The sequence below is a fragment of the Vulpes vulpes genome, chromosome 10 (genome assembly GCF_048418805.1).
Source record: "Vulpes vulpes isolate BD-2025 chromosome 10, VulVul3, whole genome shotgun sequence".
NCBI classification, from domain to species: domain Eukaryota; kingdom Metazoa; phylum Chordata; class Mammalia; order Carnivora; family Canidae; genus Vulpes; species Vulpes vulpes.
In genome coordinates, this window is record NC_132789.1 from 6,973,456 (window position 1) to 6,990,722 (window position 17,267).

The following is a 17,267-nucleotide window of genomic DNA, read 5'->3' on the forward strand; positions in this document are numbered from 1 at the left end:
TAATTTTTGAAAGATTTTATTTATATATTCATGAGAGACACAGAGAGAGGGGCAGAGACATAGAGGGAGAAGCAGGATCTCTGAGGAGAGCCCACTGTGGGACTCGATCCCATGATCCTGGGATCAGGCCCTGAGCCAAAGGCAGACACTCTACCACTGAGCCATCCAGGTGCCCCAGAAGGAAAAGCTTTAAAGACATGATGTAGGTGAAACGCTTAGAAAGTACAAGGTCTGGGCAGCCCGGGTGGCTCAGCGGTTTAGCCCCGCCTTCGGCCCAGGGAGTGATCTTGGAGACGCGCGATCAAGTCCCATGTCAGGCTCCCTACATGGAGCTTGTTTCTCCCTCTGCCTGTGTGTCTCTTCTCTCTCTCTCTCTGTCTCTCATGAGTAAATAGATAAAATCTTACAAAAAAAAAAAAAAGATTTATAAGGAGCTGAAAACAGGACCTATCTTACAACCTTGTTGTGAAGAGGATGTACACAATTCTCTTAAAGTATGTAACCTCGGGGTGCCTGGGTGGTTCAGACCATTGAGCATCTACCTTTTGCTCAGGTCATGATCCCAGGGTCCTGGGATCCAGCCCCGCATCGGGCTCCCTGCTCACTGGAGAGTCTGTTTCTCTCTTTCCCTCTGCCTGCCACTCCCTCTGTTTATGTGCTCTCTGTCAAATAAATAAGTAAAATCTTTAAAAAAATAAAGTATTTAACCTAAGATCCCCAACATAAGAGCATAATAAATATTACATACCAAAAAAAAAAATTTAAAAACCAACCCTCATTTATCTAAAGGTAAAAAATTACTGAACTGGACTGCCGAGGCAGATTGGGGGGATATATGCCTCTAAAGGATAAAAAAAAAAATCTCAACTATTCTGGATAAATTAGGTATTCAGTTCCTCACCTCTTTAAAGAAGAGAACCAGCACTCTTGTAACTATTCCTAAATTCCAATGTTCTAAGATCCCTTAGATGTCCATGGGTTCTGTGGCTGACATTATTTTTTTAATTAATTAATTAATTTTAGAGAGAAAGAGAGAGTAAGAGTGAGCAAGTGGGAGGAGCAGAAAGAGAGAGAGAGAGAGAATCTTCAAGTAGACTCTCCACTAAGTGAGGAGCCTGACATGGGGCTCAATCTCATGAGATTATGACCTGAGTTGAAACTAAGAGTTGGATACTTAATCAACTGAGTGTGGCTGACATTGTTCTTTGATAGTAATGACTATGTCCCACACAACACAAAGCACTTCATATTGCAAAGCTTTACAGAAAATACTTTGTGTACAACAACTACTTCAATTAATCCTTCTGGTTTGTAGATCCTCGATTATTCAATGGAGGCTCAAGCCACTGCTCCAAAGCAGTAATACGTGGTTCTCTCCTATGTAGTAAATTTACAGAGGGATTTTTACATAAGGACATTCTAACAGTGAGAAGAACAGATTTTCTTCTCTGCTTATCTGTCTTTTCTACCCTGTTAATTAATATCCATAATTATTTGGTTTATCTACATTTTAGTGAAAATCTCACCTCTTTAGAATCATCTGGTTCTTCTTGTAATGCCAATCGTGCCCATATGATTACCCGTTCTGCAGTTTTCTCAGCTTCAGCAGGAGGCAAAGACCTCAACAGAAGGACACAGTCTTCACCCTATAGACAGAGTTTGAAAGAAAAAAAACAGCTGGTACTTGTAAAGGACAGTTTAGACTTACTTCTTGCTTTTCTATTTAAAGGTAAAAACACAGCACTTAAAAAAACAATATGGTCTGACGTTTTAAAGAAGCCAATAACCGGTTTTGAGGACAGCAAACAAAAAAATTAAATTCAAATACAACCCTTTGTATTTTGTAATTCTTAAGTATGCTCAAGGTTATAGAATATCAAAATAAAGACATTTAAAACACAAAAAGAAAACGCACATCCTATTCTGGAACCAGAAGTTCCTGGAGTGCATATAAAACAGGAGTCTACATTTCATAAACACCAAAGAGTATGAAAGCCCAATAAGTAGTCACAAAATACTTCTAAAGAACCTATAAATATGAAGAATGTGGTCAATTTAACGTCCAATGTTTTCATCTTGGTATAGCTTTCTTTTGTGCCAATCTATTCGGATTTTATTGATTTGAGCTTTTACAGATTTACTTAACAAAGAAACCTAAGAAAGGACAATACAGAATTGTCATACCTGTTCTCTATCAATTAGGTCAAGAATCCTCAGACTGTAAATTTCATCACTGGGCAACATATATGCTTGGGCCACCTTCAAAGCATCTTCTAAAGAAGATGGGACATCTTGCTTGAGAATGTATCTGACCACCCTCTAAAACAGAGACCGTATATACATTTCTTCATTATGAAATCTCAGAGTATCCAGAAATTCTTTGTTCACAAGGGCAAAGTACTCATCACAATAAAATCAAGCAGCAAAAAAACTAAGTTGTGTGAAAAATTAAAACATGATTTATATTCTACTATCATAATTTTATGACAGTCCTGCCTACCTTCTCCTCACTCCACCCTCCCAGGTCTACTGAGGTATATAAGTGTCCACATTGCATATATTTAAGCTGTACAACGTGATCATTTAATATACTCCTTTAGCTTTTTAATGCATTTGTTTTGTTTTGTTTCTTTAAAAGATTTTATTTATTTATTCATGAGAGACACAGAGAGAGAGAGAGAGAGAGAGAGGCAGGGACACAGGCAGAAGGAAAAGCAGGCTCCATGCAGGGAGCCTGATGTGGGACTCCATCCTGGGTCTCCAGGATCACGCCCTGGGCTGGAGGTGGCGCTAAACCGCTGAGCCACCCAGGCTACCCTTAATGTATTTGTTACGTGTGTATTTATCTTTACTATTCTAATAAATAAAAATTGGATAATTTTTAAAGAAGTCTGTATTTATTTAATTTTTTTTATTTATATAAGTAATCTCTGTACCCAAAATGGAGCTCAAACTCATTACCCTAAGATCAAGAGTTGCTTGCTCTTGATCTGAGCCAGCCAGGCGCCCCTGAACAACCTATTCATGCTCTAACAAAAGGGAAGTGGTGAAGAACCTAGCTCTGTTAGCCTTTAAGAATATAAAGTCGTCATTCCATTTCCCAAGCTGCCTTCAGAATGGAACAGCAGGGTTCAGACTTTTCAACTACTGTACTTACCATGATTTCCTTGTTTAAGAGATTCACTTCCCTTACGCCATAGCCTCGTAAAAGTTTTTTCATCTCCATTAGTTTGTAACTTTCCTGCAATAACTTGACTCTAAAAGGAAATTTGTTGATATTTTTTAAATGATTTTTAAAGATTTTATTTATTCATTTCTTTGAGAGAGGGAGAGAGCAAGCCAACTGCATGAGCAGGAGGGGGCCAGTGAGTGGGCAGAGGGAGAGGGAGAAGCAGACTCTGCACTGAGCTTGGAGCCTGACATGGGGCTCGATTCTAGGACCCCCAGACCACAACCTGAGTGAAAATTAATAGTTGGATGCTCAATTGACTAAGCCACCTAGGCACCCTAGAAATTTGTTGATATTAACATGGATTATCTTTTTTTTTTTTTTTAATGAAATACTAAGGGACACAGTAAAGGGCATAAAGCACAAGTGAATGTCAAGTGAAAACATGAGGCTTATCCAACACAACTATCTGGGAGACTGTCATCTTACTTGGGATGGTCCATTTCTAAGTGCTGTCTCACCAGCTGTTCCACAGCTGCACTCCAGGGAACCATTGCGGCATACATTATCTTAAGCACAGCATCGAATATGAGCTACAAAGACACATAACATACTGACCATGAAGAGCCCTTGGATTTATGTTTCGTGCAAATTAATGACACAACCTAATCTATAGTAGAGGTCTTACATCCACTGTGTAGTACTCTGAGAATATCTCCTCTGACTGTAAAATTGTGTGTTTGTTCTGATTCTCACGCATAAAGAACAGTTATTTAGAAAAACTGAAAAAAATATTTTCTCTGCTGAAAGTTGTCATATAGCTCTATTTTTTTCTAGTCTCTAGTCTGTGTTTAAAAATATTTTTCATGGTTTTATTCATACTTTATAATGGTGACCAGTAACAGTGGAAAGTCATAATAAAAGTATGTTATAACATATCAAAAAATGTGTCTGTGTTTGTATAATTATAGAAAAGCCTAGAAATATATGCACCCAATCATCCATGGTAGTTCTTCTAGGGATGGAATGAGAACACTTTTACTTCTTATTTTCTATAATTAAAGAAAATGGAATTTGGGTGGTTTTATTTATTTTTTTTATTCTTTTTTTCCAAACTTCACGAATTCTCTTTAACAAATATACGTTGCTTTTGTGATCAGAGAAAAAGTTTTAAGAAGAGATGCAATGCTCAAAAGGAACATCTACTTGGTCACCATTTACTTACATCTGTGTCCGATAAACATCCTATTACTGCCATGGCTTTTACTTCCCATGCAGTTTCAAAGAGTGAGGTGGACTTTGAGCTACATCTCTTCAATAAATCCTAAAAGGAGATAAACATTTTTTTTTAATTTAAAGCTTTAAATTTTAATCCAAGTTTTAATTTAAAGTTTACTTTCAAAAAGCAGTAAAAACACATTTAAGTAAATAGCTTTTATGGATGTGGAAAAAACTACTTAGCCATGAACCTTAAATAATGCTCAAAAACCACAGAATTGCTAAAGCCTTGGCCATTAGTTTAATAAACTACAATAATCTCATTTGTAGATTCTTCAAGAATGTTTCCTTAAGTTTTCTTTTTTTTTTTTTTTTTAAGATTTTATTTACCTATTCATGAGAGACACAGAGAGAGTAAGGCAGAGGCACAGGCAGAGGGAAAAGCAGGCTCCATGCTGGGAGCCCGACGTGGGACTCGATCTCCGGACTCCAGGATCACGCCCTGAGCCAAAGGCAGGTCCCAAACCACTGAGCCACCAGGGATCACCAAGTTTTCTGTACCATATAGAACTAGTGTACAAAACATTGCTCACGTTTGTTGAGCTCACACTCCTATTATTTTACAATAACCAGTTGGAGAAAGCCCTAATATTATTCCATTCTCCCCAAGGTTACCAGTCAATCAGCAGTGATTATGCCACATTAACCAATACAACATGCTGCATAAAGCCCCACGGTAAAGCATGACATTCCTTAAAGAGTTAAACGTTTATACAATGACACACACAGATGTAAGGAAAAAAGACTAGATCTAAAGTGGTTACCTCTATGTAGAGCAGGAGAAGTTCCTCCTCTTGTAAGCCATGTTCCTGCATATAAACTCTTACGAACTTCTCGAAGACAGAAGGGATCAGCTCTGGGGCTAACACTTTATCAAACATGCGGAACACAATGGTGGTTGTATTCTCCTGGATCCCAAGAGAAAAGTGCCATAGGTCTAAGTTCTAGTCATAGTGGCTGTGATTAGAAAATAATAACATTTCTGATAAATCTAGGCTTGTACCTTTTCAAAATCAGAGAGAGCCAACTTGCAGTTGTATTTCCTATGCAGTGTGATCAACTCCTGTAAATTATGTACCAAAGTCCTTAACTGACATACTTCCTCTGTGTTTTGATAATCCTTCTAAAACAAAAGTATGAGAGGGGAAATATACAAGAAGTCAGAATTATTTCAGACAAAATAAAAAATGACCATGATTATGCATATAAGAGGAAATCTGCACCTAATGTCTTCAAATTTTGTAGAATTTTAACTCATTAATACTAGTGCAAATTAACATCAGAATCCACAGAAATTCAAAAGCAACTTTCTCAAAAACAAAACAAAACAAACAGAAATATACACATACAGAAAAACTTCAATGTTAGGGGTGCCTGGGTGGCTTAATTAGTTAAGCATCTGACTCTTGATTTGGGCTCATGTCATAATCTCAGGGACCTGGGATTAAAGCCCCATGTCGGGCTCTGAATTGAGCAGAGATTCTGTTTGAGGAGTCTCTCCCTCTCTCTTGCCCCCTGCTTGTGCTCTCTAAAATACATAAATAAATCTTAAAAATAAATAAATAAATAAATAAAAACTTCAATGTAAGTACAACTTTTTCTTTTAAGATTTTCTTGGGGGTTGGGCAGAGGGAGAAAGAATCTTAAGCAGGCTCCACGCCCAATGTGGAGACTGACACAGGGCTCAATCTCACAACCCTGATATCACAATCTGAGCCAAAATCAGAGTTGGATGCTCAACCAACTGAGCCATGTAGGCTTCCCTAAGATTTTATTTTTTTAAGTAATCTCTACACTTGATGAGGGGCTCAAACTTACAATCCCGAGATCAAGAGTCTCACGCTCCACCAACTGAGCCAGGAAGGTGCCCCTGAATGTTAGTGTAGTATTTTATACTTAGTTACAAAAACATCATTTAGATGGCCCTCAATATCCTATCTATATAAATCAAGACCAGATATAAAGCTGTAACATTTCCTAAATTTAAATACAAGGAACAAAATTTTCAGTACTGATAAAGACAAGTAACAGGGAAAAGAGTAGTATTTTATAGCAAAAGGAAAAAGTTCTTCTATGGAAAGATGTATTATAATGATCAATACATATCATATAATACATATTGATTACATTTATCAATATAATGCTTGAAGAGTATAGAAAAAAATTCCTGTTTCATTTTTAACAGTGTAAAACCAGTATGTATAATTATTGGCAGGAATCTGCTATATAAGAAAGAAGGAGAAAATTTATCATTTATTTTTGGGCCCTAGAAATTTAAAGAATAGGTGTAATTTCATAATGTATATTATGATCATATATAAGGTCATACCTTCTGGTACTTAAATCCTTAATACTTTTGTTTTTTTTGGTTTTGTTTTTGTTTTTGAGAGAGAGAAAGTGAGAACATAAGTGGGGTGAGGGGCAGAAGGAGAAGCAGACTCCCCAGTGAACAGGGAGCAAGATGTGGGGCTTAATCCCAGGACCCCGAGATCATGACTTGAGCTGAAGGCAGAAGCTTAACCAACTGAGGCAGCCAGGTACCCTATCCTTAATACTTTTGAGTTGAGATCATACCAGGGTATCTCACATATTAATTCACAAACTAATTTATGGCACCCCGACAAACTTTTCAAAAATACAACAATGTACTTTTTTTCAAATATAATGAATGCTTTCTAGTTTTTAGAAACTTAAAGGGGAAAAGAAATTAACTTAAGAAATTTATTTATTTTTTTTAAATTTATTTATTTATGATAGTCACAGAGAGAGAGAGAGAGAGAGAGAGAGAGAGAGGGGCAGAGACACAGGCAGAGGGAGAAGCAGGCTCCATACACCGGGAGCCCGATGTGGGATTCAATCCCGGGTCTCCAGGATCGCGCCCTGGGCCAAAGGCAGGCGCTAAACCGCTGCGCCACCCAGGGATCCCCTAACTTAAGAAATGTAGAAGCCAGATAATAAATTCAGTTCATGAACCTCAAATTAACATCAAATATAACATCAGTATTCCTGAGCTTAGTAACCTTTCTAGCACTGCAATTTTTTTCAGTCAAAAAGTTCCCAGAACTTTTTTTATTTTTTTATTTTTATTTTTTTTAAGATTTTATTTATTTATTCATAGAGACACAGAGAGAGAGAGAGAGGCAGAGACAGAAGCAGGCACCATGCAGAGAGCCTGACGTGGGACTCGATCCAGGGTCTCCAGGATCACGCCCTGGGCTACAGGCGGTGCTAAACCACTGCGCCACTGGGGCTGCCCCCAGAACTTTTTTTAAAATTTGATCTTTTAAAAATTTGGCTAGTACTTAAGCCATAATGGCTATCAAAATGCCTAGGAAATATAATTAGAACTGGGAGTAGTTTGCTGGTTTAAACAATCTTTGAAAACTAATCCTAATGCATTATTAAATTTCATTCCTTTAAAGGACTGTGAACTGCTGCCAATGCAGAAAATCCCAACTCTACTACTTAGGAGTATGCTTTATATTGTTTCCTGTTTGGCTGGTTCAATAGAGAAAAGCAAAGCACTAAAATAGGTTGAAGTTCTGATAGGAATATTAGGAAGAAAAAAAGGACATTTTCCTTTTTTGTGAATTTTAAAAGCATACAACAAAAAAACATACAAACAGAAAATTTAAGAAGTGGATATATTTCTAAGCACATGTAAACAAACTATTTAACATAAATTGAATGCTTTACTCCTAAAAATTCATTTTCTATATCATACCAAGGAAATCCAATGCCAAGAAGACACCAGTGCCAACTCATCTGGCTTTTCTGCTGTAAAAAACACCTTTGCTAGTTGAAGTCCATTTTCTGGCCAGTTTGCCTTTAAAGAGTAACAGAGACCATTAAAAGTAATGTTATATGCCACTGGGAGTGTATGAAACGTTTTTTAAGGGCTAATTATACTGGTATTACCTTATCAGTTAATTCAAGGTTCCTGGCTGCTTGTTCCAACCATTTTGCAAGAATTTTCTGAAATAGACATATCATTTAAAAATACAATATTCAGCAGATAATCACTGAAATAATTTAAAACCCCCATGATAATCTTTCAACAGAGACACTAAACAAACTACCTGATGTTGGTGCCATTTACTATTTGGTGATCTAAGGTAAAAGCTATATTTGAGTCATCCAGAGTAGAAACAATGAAGGTAACTTACCTGCCCTTCAGGTATGGCCCTTCTCACAAAAGGGATCACATCATTTTTAAGCCACGGACAAAGCTTTTGTAAAGAGACTGGTGTAGAAATTGAGTTGAGCAAGTTCTCAAGCATTTTCACATCAAATCTGCTTTCAAAATTTGCCTAAATGATACAGAGTGAGAAATTAAGATCTATTGGACAAATTTAAAAATGACAGCCTCCCCAAAAGGTAAGACCTGTTAGGCAGTCATTTCAAGAAATATATTACTGACTTAATTATGAGCACTTAAGGGTGATTTACTCTGTACTGATGAGTCGCTGACAGCCACAAATTCCATGAACTCTCAGGGCAACAAGTACCAACTAAACAATTAGGTGACAGTGACTATGGAAATGGCAAAGGAAGGAAAACTTAACAGGAGGTGAAAGTACAATCTTATTTTTTTTTATAAATTTATTTTTTATTGGTGTTCAATTTGCCAACATATAGAATAACACCCAGTGCTCATCCCATCAAGTGGCCCCCTCAGTGCCCGTCAGTCACCCAGTGACTGACACCCAAAAGTACAATCTTAATAAGCAATGGGTCCATTAATGACATCACACCAAGTTACTTTTTGGAGCTAACAATATCTCCCCAATCAGAGCAGAAGTGCTAATGCACAATCCTTTACCACAATCCCAGCTACAACAGAAACATCCTCTCCAATACTTTTTAAGAAACCCATCAATAGGGCAGCCCAGGTGGCTCAGTGGTTTAGCGCCACCTTCAGCCTAGGACCTAATCCTGGAGACCCAGGATGGAGTCCAACATCAGGCTCCCTGCATGGAGCCTGCTTCTCCCTCTGCCTGTGTCCCTGCCTCTCTCTCTGTTTCTATGTCTCTCATGAATAGATAAATAAAATCTTAAAAAAAAAAAAAAAAAAAGAAACCCATCAATAAATCATTTAATAACATGTTGCTTTTTTTTTTTTTTAAGATTTTATTTTTAAGTAATCTTCATGCCCATTGTGGGGCTCAAATTCACAACCCAGAGATCAAGAGTCACATGCTCCACTGACTGAGCCAGCCAGGTAACCCAAAATGTTGCCTTTTGAGCTAAATTTAGGAGTAAATTAGACTCTGAATGGGATAAAACACGTTTCTAAGGTATCTTCACCTCTAATTTAATATCATTGGGATAATTTTATCAAACATGCCATTTCCCACTCACACCTGACATCCTTCATCCATGTGTAGACAATGGATTCAATCACTGATCCTAGGTTCCATGAAGCCATTAACAACAAAATGCAAAATAGATTACCTGATGTCGAAGCCAAAGGTACTGTGCACAAACAAGGTTTCCTTCTCTTAGCTGTAAAAAGATATCCTTAAGGTCATCTTCATTATTCAGAAATTCAATCCAAGAACTACCACTGCAAAGTCAGAGGAAAAAAGTTAGTAGTTAAAAAAAAAAAAATTAAAGTCATATGTTACAAGTGGATACTATTAGACATTTAAACTAGTGGTTTTTGGGCAGCCCAGGTGGCTCAGCGGTTTAGCGCCACCTTCAGCCCAGGGCGTGATCCTGGAGACCTGGGATTGAGTCCCACATCAGGCTCCCTGCGTGGAGCCTGCTTCTCTCTCTGCCTGTGTCTCTACCTCTCTCTTTCTCTCTCATAAATAAATAAAATCTTTAAAAATAAATAAAATAAACTAGTGTTTTTCCCCCTCAAAGTTAAAAAAAAAGGGGACGCCTGGGTGGCTCAGAGGTTTAGCGCCTGCCTTCGGCCCAGGGAGTAATCCTGGAGACCCGGGATTGAGTTCCACATTGGGCTCCCTGCATGGAGCCTGCTTTTCCCTCTGCCTATGTCTCTGCCTCTCTTTCTGTGTCTCTCATGAATAAATAAATAAAATCTTTAAAAAAAAAGTTACAAATATTATAGAGTAAAGAGTAATTTCCTCCTCCTACATTCCTCCCTGAGAGCCATATCTCTTCTTATAGGTCCTTCCTAATTTAATCACTCTATATACAAGCAATTATTTTAAGTATTTTTTTAAATTATTTATTTATTTATGATAGTCACACAGAGACAGAGAGAGAGGCAGAGACATAGGAAGAGGGAGAAGCAGGCTCCATGCACCGGGAGCCCGACGTGGGATTCGATCCCGGGTCTCCAGGATCAGGCCCTGGGCCAAAGGCAGGCGCCAAACCGCTGCGCCACCCAGGGATCCCTATTTTAAGTATTTTTTTGAGATTTTATTTATTTATTTGAGAGAAAGCAAGCAATCAAGTGAGAGCAAGAGCCAGGGAGAGGGAGAAGCAGACTCCCTGCTTAGCAGGAAACCTGATGTGGGACTTGATCCTGGGACCGGGATCACACCCTGAGCCAAAGGCAGACGCTCAACTGCTGAGCCACCCAGGCATCCTCCCTCATTCATTTTAAAAACATAAAATAATAAGATCACCTGGTTAGCTATATTTATACAACATACAAATATATATATATAAATATGTATATAAATATATATATTTATACATATATAATACTTATCCCTGTATTTCCTTTACTCCTCTCTCTCAAAAAAAATAAATAAATAGGGCAGCCCCAGTGACGCAGTGGTTTAGCGCCACCTGAAGCCTGGGGTGTGATCCTGGAGACCCGGGATGGAAGTCCCGCGTCGGGCTTCCTGTATGGAGGCTGCTTCTCCCTCTGCCTGTGTCTCTGCCTCTCTCTCTCTCTCTCTTTCTCTCTCTGTCTCTATGAATAAATAAAATCTTGGGGGTTTTTTTGGCAGATAAAGGTTTGTTTAAATAAAATCTTAAATAAATAAATAAATAAATAAATAAATAAATAAACAAACAAACAAACAAATAAATAAAATCTTAAAAAAAAAAAACCCACTACATGATACTGGTGAATGAATAATATAAAATCAACTGAATACAAAGTCCAGAGATAGACAAATGCATGTCAGATTGTTAGCCTAACACTGCAAACAGCAAGGAAGGGGGACTGACTAGCCACAAGAAAAAAATAAAACTTCTATTTATTGTTAATTTGACAATAAACTAGTATTATCTTTAAGATAATTCTATCTCAAAAAAAAGATAGTTATATCTCATATGTGTAGAGAATGATATTCTTGTTGCTTATGTTAGTATATCTAATAGAATCAATTGCCAGAAGTGAAATTGCTAAGGCAAAGATATGTGCATTTAAATTTGCCTTTCAAATGTATCAGTTCCCATAGATAGTGTAGAAGAATGTTCTAAAACCTAGTAGGAAAATAATATTTTCTATCACTCAATTCCCAGAAACACATTCGTTCAAAGTAATACTTTATCTTTTATGACATTCTAGACTAAAACCTAAGTCATCATCTAAAACTGAAAAACAAAGAGTGTACACACCTGAATTTTTCTGGTCCAAATGCTCCATAAAAAGTAGTCAATTTTGCACGAGCCCTTAGAACCTAGAAAGAAATAACCTGGTTATTGTGTGTGAGAAATATAATACAATAAAACACAATCTGAATATTGTGTGTGAGAAAATTAAAATTAAAAACACCCCAAATTAGGTTTTCTGTTTCAAAGTCTTACACACATGCTCATTTCATCCCATATACCACTTCACATAAATATGACCAAAAAATCCTTGGAATAATGGAAACATTTCCAATCATATTCAATCAATAAAACTGCAGAAGAGAATGCATTTGCACATTGATTATAGATGACCTTCAAAATTAATTAGTTTTCCCATTCATTTAAAAATGCCCTTATGGTAAAATCTAGCTGGATTATACCAAAAATTTATTTTTTTTTTTAAGATTTTATTTATTTATTCATGAGAGACACACACAGAGAGAGAGAGAGAGGAGAGAGAGAGGCAGAGATATAGGCAGATGGAGAAGCAGGCTCCCTACAAGGAGCCCGATGTGAGACTCGATCCAGCATCCTGGGATCACACCCTGGGCCAAAGGCAGATGCTCAACTGCTGAGCCACCCACGTGTCCCCAAAAATTTACTTTGAAATAAGAATTTAAACCATGATAGTCATCATAACAGCATTTATTTGTGTGCATAACTGATGCCAGACACTACACAAAATGGTTTATATCAATTATCTAACCTGATTTCAAAATAACCCCATAAGTACTATTATTCCCATTTTTCAGTAAGGAAACAAGAATTAAAATAAGTTGCTCTTGAAAAAATACAGGTCTATCTTGAATTGAAAAACATATTGTAAAGGTACATTTATCCTCAAATTAAGTACAATGTAATTACCTCTTTTAAACCATCAGAATAGGTAGGAACAGTTTTATCTTCTTTTTGCAAAAGCTGAGATGAGCAAAGAGAAACAATGTTAGAATATCTGCTGTATTAGTTTTTTTCATGAAAGAAGATAGATTTTCCATGAAAGGAAAACTATCAAATCGCATTGAACTGAGATAGTGAATAAAGAAATGACACATCATAAAAAAATAATGCATCTTATGAAAACAGCTCACAATGATTTGCCCATCTGTTACACCTTGATTTTAAGGAATATAATTATCAATGGTATCCATAGCTCACTGAGGGGAACCTACAGCAAAAATGCACTTTGGAACAGGTCTGCAATTCTTTTTTTTTTTTTTTTTTTTTGAGACAGTTTATTTTGCATGAGACAAACTAACAGGTATAGACATTATAAAAACTTACCCTGGTTTTGGCATAATTTAGCATTTCCTGGGTTGTTTCATAGGTTATCCACTGAGCCTCCAAGCAGTAATTCACCACAAATTCATCGTCCTGTTTCAGAAATGTCAGACATAGTAAGGCGACTTAATATTCACCAGTCCATCAATCTGAATACTCTCATACATGACAGGGAAAACACACCTGGATATTACGGAGATTTTCCTTAGCTTCATCTACGAGTTTCTGCCATTCAGTCGGCTTGCTGGTGTCCGCAGAACTCAAGGCTAGTCTCTCTAATATATTGTTGGATTTCACCTTGTAAACAAGCTATAGTATAAACATGACACATTAAAGCAACTTGAAGCAAAATGATGCCTGTGCAGGACTTGTTAGGCTGCAGGCAATAGATTGTCATGAAAAAAGGCGAAGCCTCATGTGGTCCAGGAATAAATAGTAAATCAGGTTAAGACTCAGATCACCCAAAGGTAATCCAGATTGCTAAGAGTTACAGAGACCATTGAATCCTGAACTACACATGTCAAGCAGTGTACTAAGAGCCTTATATGGGGATGCCTGGGTTGCTCAGTGGTTGAGCATCTGCCTTTGGCTTAGGGCGTGATCCTGGAGTTCCGGAATCGAGTCCCACATCAGGCTCCCCATGGAGCCTGTCTCTGCCCCTCTCTCTGTATCTATCATGAATAAATAGATACCAAAAAAAAAAAAAAAAAGAGCCTTATGTGAATTGCCTCATTTAATTCTCATAAAAACCTGAGCAAGCATTTATGCCTCACCATAACCCTACAGGGTAAATACTAACACTACTGTTATACCATCAAGAAAACCAAGACTCCAGAAAGGGTAAGTAATGCACCTGAAACTATGCAGTTCCAAAGTGACAGAATTGGTTTGTAAAAGATGGCCCAAGGGTTATGGTGCATATCTCATGTCCTAAATCTGCCAAAGGTTCTTTAGCAGCTAGAAACAGCATGAGTTAGAAATACACAAAATGGGGTGCCTGGGTGGTTCAGGTGGTTAAGCATCCAAATCTTGGTGTTGGGTCAGGTTATGATCTCAGGGTCATGAGATTGAACCCCAAATCCCATGTTGGGCTCTGCCCTGGATGTGGAGCCTGCTTAAGATTCTCTCCCTCCCTCTCCCTCGGCCCCTCCCTAGGCTCACACACTCTCTCTCTTGAAAGAAAGAAAAGAAAGAAAGAGATCCCAAACTTCAGGTTCCTTTTTTGTAAGCAAAATGCTAATTTTGACAATAACCCTGTAATTCTGAAAGCTAAAATGGTACGAAAGTTGGGATGCCTGGGTAGCTCAGTGGTTGAGCATCTGCCTTCTACTCAGGGCATGATCCCAGAGTCCTGGGATCAAGTCCCGCATCAGGCTCCCTACATGGAGCCTGCTTCTTCCTCTGCCTGTCTCTGCCTCTCTCTTTCTCTATGTCTCATGAATAAATAAATAAAATCTTAAAAAATAAATAAACAAATAAAATGGTAAGAAAGTATAGTTTCTCTACTTGTATTTCTATACTCCCTGAAAACTGCTTTTACTGATCTTGATTATTCACTCCATTCACTTAATTTTATTTATTTTTCTTAAGTAATCTCTACGTCCAACATGGGGCTTGAACTCATGACCCCAAGATCAAAAGTAAACAGGCTCTACTGACTGAGCCAGCCAGACATCCCTACTCTTAAAAAAAAAGTTATTATGAAACTTTCAAATGTTCAAAAAGGTAATAAGTCATGTACTCTCAACCTACTTAAAAGTAAATATTACCAATATAGCTTAAGATTTCTTCTCTGCATCCCTAATATATCATCCTCCTTGTCTCAACCAGAAGTATCCATTACTGATTTTGGTGCTTAATATTCCATTAACTTCTCTATGTCTTTACTCATATACCTTTCCAAATACCACACAAAATTATTTCATATGTTTTAAAATGTTAAACTTAAAAAAATTTTTTTAAAGATTTTATTTGTTTATTCATGATAGAGAGAGAGAGAGAAAGAGAGAGAGAGAGAGAGTAGGGTAGAGACACAGGCAGAGGGAGAAGCAGGCTCCATGCAGTGAGCCCGACATGGAACTCAATCTCGGGACTCCAGGATCAGGCCCTGGGCTGAAGGTGGCGCTAAACCGCTGAGCCACCCAGGCTGCTCCGATACCTCCCAGTTTTAATACTTGATCTTATCTGTAGTATTTGAAACTGCTGATCACTCCCTCCTGAACTCTAAAGTTTCTCTTTCCTTGACTTTTTTTTTCTTTAAGATTTTGTTTATTTATTATTTGACAGAGAGCAAGAGAGAGAGAGAGAGCAAGCACAAACAGGCAGACGGAGAGGGAGAAGCAGGCTCCTCACAGAGCAGAGAGCCCAATGTGGGGCTCTATCCCAGAAACCTGAAATCATGACCTGAGACGAAGGCAGACGCTTAACTGACTGAGCCATCCAGGCACCCGTCTTTCCTTGACTTCTATCTATATCATCTATCTTCTATCAGACATTCTTATGGTTTTCCTCCTTCATTCCCAAATATGCAGATATCCCTTCTTCCTTATTTCCTACATGCTGCTATCCCTGAATTTTATCCTAAGATGAGATCTCTCTACTCTACACATTTGCCCGGAGTGGTCTGAGTGGTCACCTAGCATAACCTACCTCTAGATTCAACTAACATCACTCTCAATCTCCTACTAGACAGTCTGATTTCACAAGATCCCTTCCATGCAATTTTTAGAAAGCAGACCCTTCATCTTTCCCCACTACCTGCTCTTCCGCACATATTTCTCATTTTATGGAGTACCATCCACATCCCCTGAGTATGCCGAGCCAGAATCCTGTCAGTCCATCTCCTACAGTTGTCCCTCCCTAGGTGTGATGATTTAGCCCCACTGATTCTCCCTCCTCTGTGCCTCTTGTGTCAGACTTTCCCTCTCGTACATGTTCACTTCACTGCAGTGGCTCAGGTCTCACTCAGAAATCTGTGCAATCTCCCAATTGGTCTTTACACCCCTAAATCTGCACCATTCCAAACAATTCTTCAGTTTTACAAAGTGATAGTCTGGGGCACCTGGGTGGCTCAGTAATTGAACATCTGCTTTTGGCTCAGGGCATGATATTGGGGTCCCGGGATAGGGTCCTCCATCAGGCTCCCCCCTTTGCCTATGTCTCTGCCCCTCTCTGTGTGTCTTTCATGAATAAATTAATAAAATCTAAAAAAAAAAAAAAGTCATAATCTAGTCATCTCCCCATCACTGGTCAATTACAATCTAAATCCTCTGTGATGCACACCAAGTTCCCCAGGCACTGACCACCTACTGCTCCATCATCAGCTCCTTTCACTCCTTTGTGCATACAACCTATTCTCTGCTCCTACCTAGTCAGCAGGAGTTCCTAGAAGCCTCATAAGCCTCCCTCACTTTGCTCATGCTGTCTTTGCACCTAGAATTCCCTTCCTCTTCCTGGACTATCTGGAACATCTTCAAGATCTGACAAAAAGGGATCCCTGGGTGGCTCAGCTGTTTAGCACCTGCCTCTGGCCCAGGGCGCGATCCTGGAGTCCCGGGATGGAGTCCGCATCAGGCTCCCGGCATGAAGCCTGCCTGTGTCTCTGCCTCTCTCTCTCCCTCATGAACAAATAAAGAAATAAATCTTTTAAAAAAAATAAAAGTTCAAAATAATTGTAAAAAAAAAAAAAAAAAGATCTGACCAAAAAATGACCTCCTCTGGGAAATCTTTCCGTCCCAGTACGGTGTCAGTCTCTCCCTTGAATCCTTAGTGTTCTCTGGTCTTATTTTAATTATAGGCTTGACCATACTAAAGTCCAATTACACTTTACGTGTTCGTCTCCCCAGTCTCTATTACATAAAGAAATGCTTGTTGGATGAACAAATGAATTCATGAAAGAATTACCTCAACATCTAGTCCAAACTGAATAGCAAAGCTCTCAGCTTCAGCAAATCTGTGTTTGTGAAGTAATCGACTCAATCTG

General features: G+C 38.2%; 1 protein-coding gene across 1 annotated transcript in view; it reads right to left on the bottom strand.

Annotated features, from left to right (window-relative positions):
* KNTC1 (kinetochore associated 1) overlaps positions 1 to 17,267 on the bottom strand; it is a 77,691-nt gene that overhangs the window by 37,806 nt on the left and 22,618 nt on the right. The window contains exons 16-31 of the mRNA XM_026018897.2: positions 17,189 to 17,264; positions 13,469 to 13,594; positions 13,289 to 13,378; positions 12,872 to 12,925; positions 11,993 to 12,054; positions 9,902 to 10,013; positions 8,614 to 8,757; positions 8,366 to 8,422; positions 8,172 to 8,273; positions 5,451 to 5,570; positions 5,212 to 5,355; positions 4,395 to 4,493; positions 3,659 to 3,762; positions 3,158 to 3,257; positions 2,185 to 2,319; positions 1,527 to 1,646 (exon numbers count right to left, since the gene is read on the bottom strand). Coding sequence (XP_025874682.2) covers positions 1,527 to 1,646; positions 2,185 to 2,319; positions 3,158 to 3,257; positions 3,659 to 3,762; positions 4,395 to 4,493; positions 5,212 to 5,355; positions 5,451 to 5,570; positions 8,172 to 8,273; positions 8,366 to 8,422; positions 8,614 to 8,757; positions 9,902 to 10,013; positions 11,993 to 12,054; positions 12,872 to 12,925; positions 13,289 to 13,378; positions 13,469 to 13,594; positions 17,189 to 17,264 — 1,645 coding nt within the window. The remainder of the gene's footprint in view (positions 1 to 1,526; positions 1,647 to 2,184; positions 2,320 to 3,157; positions 3,258 to 3,658; positions 3,763 to 4,394; positions 4,494 to 5,211; positions 5,356 to 5,450; positions 5,571 to 8,171; positions 8,274 to 8,365; positions 8,423 to 8,613; positions 8,758 to 9,901; positions 10,014 to 11,992; positions 12,055 to 12,871; positions 12,926 to 13,288; positions 13,379 to 13,468; positions 13,595 to 17,188; positions 17,265 to 17,267) is intronic.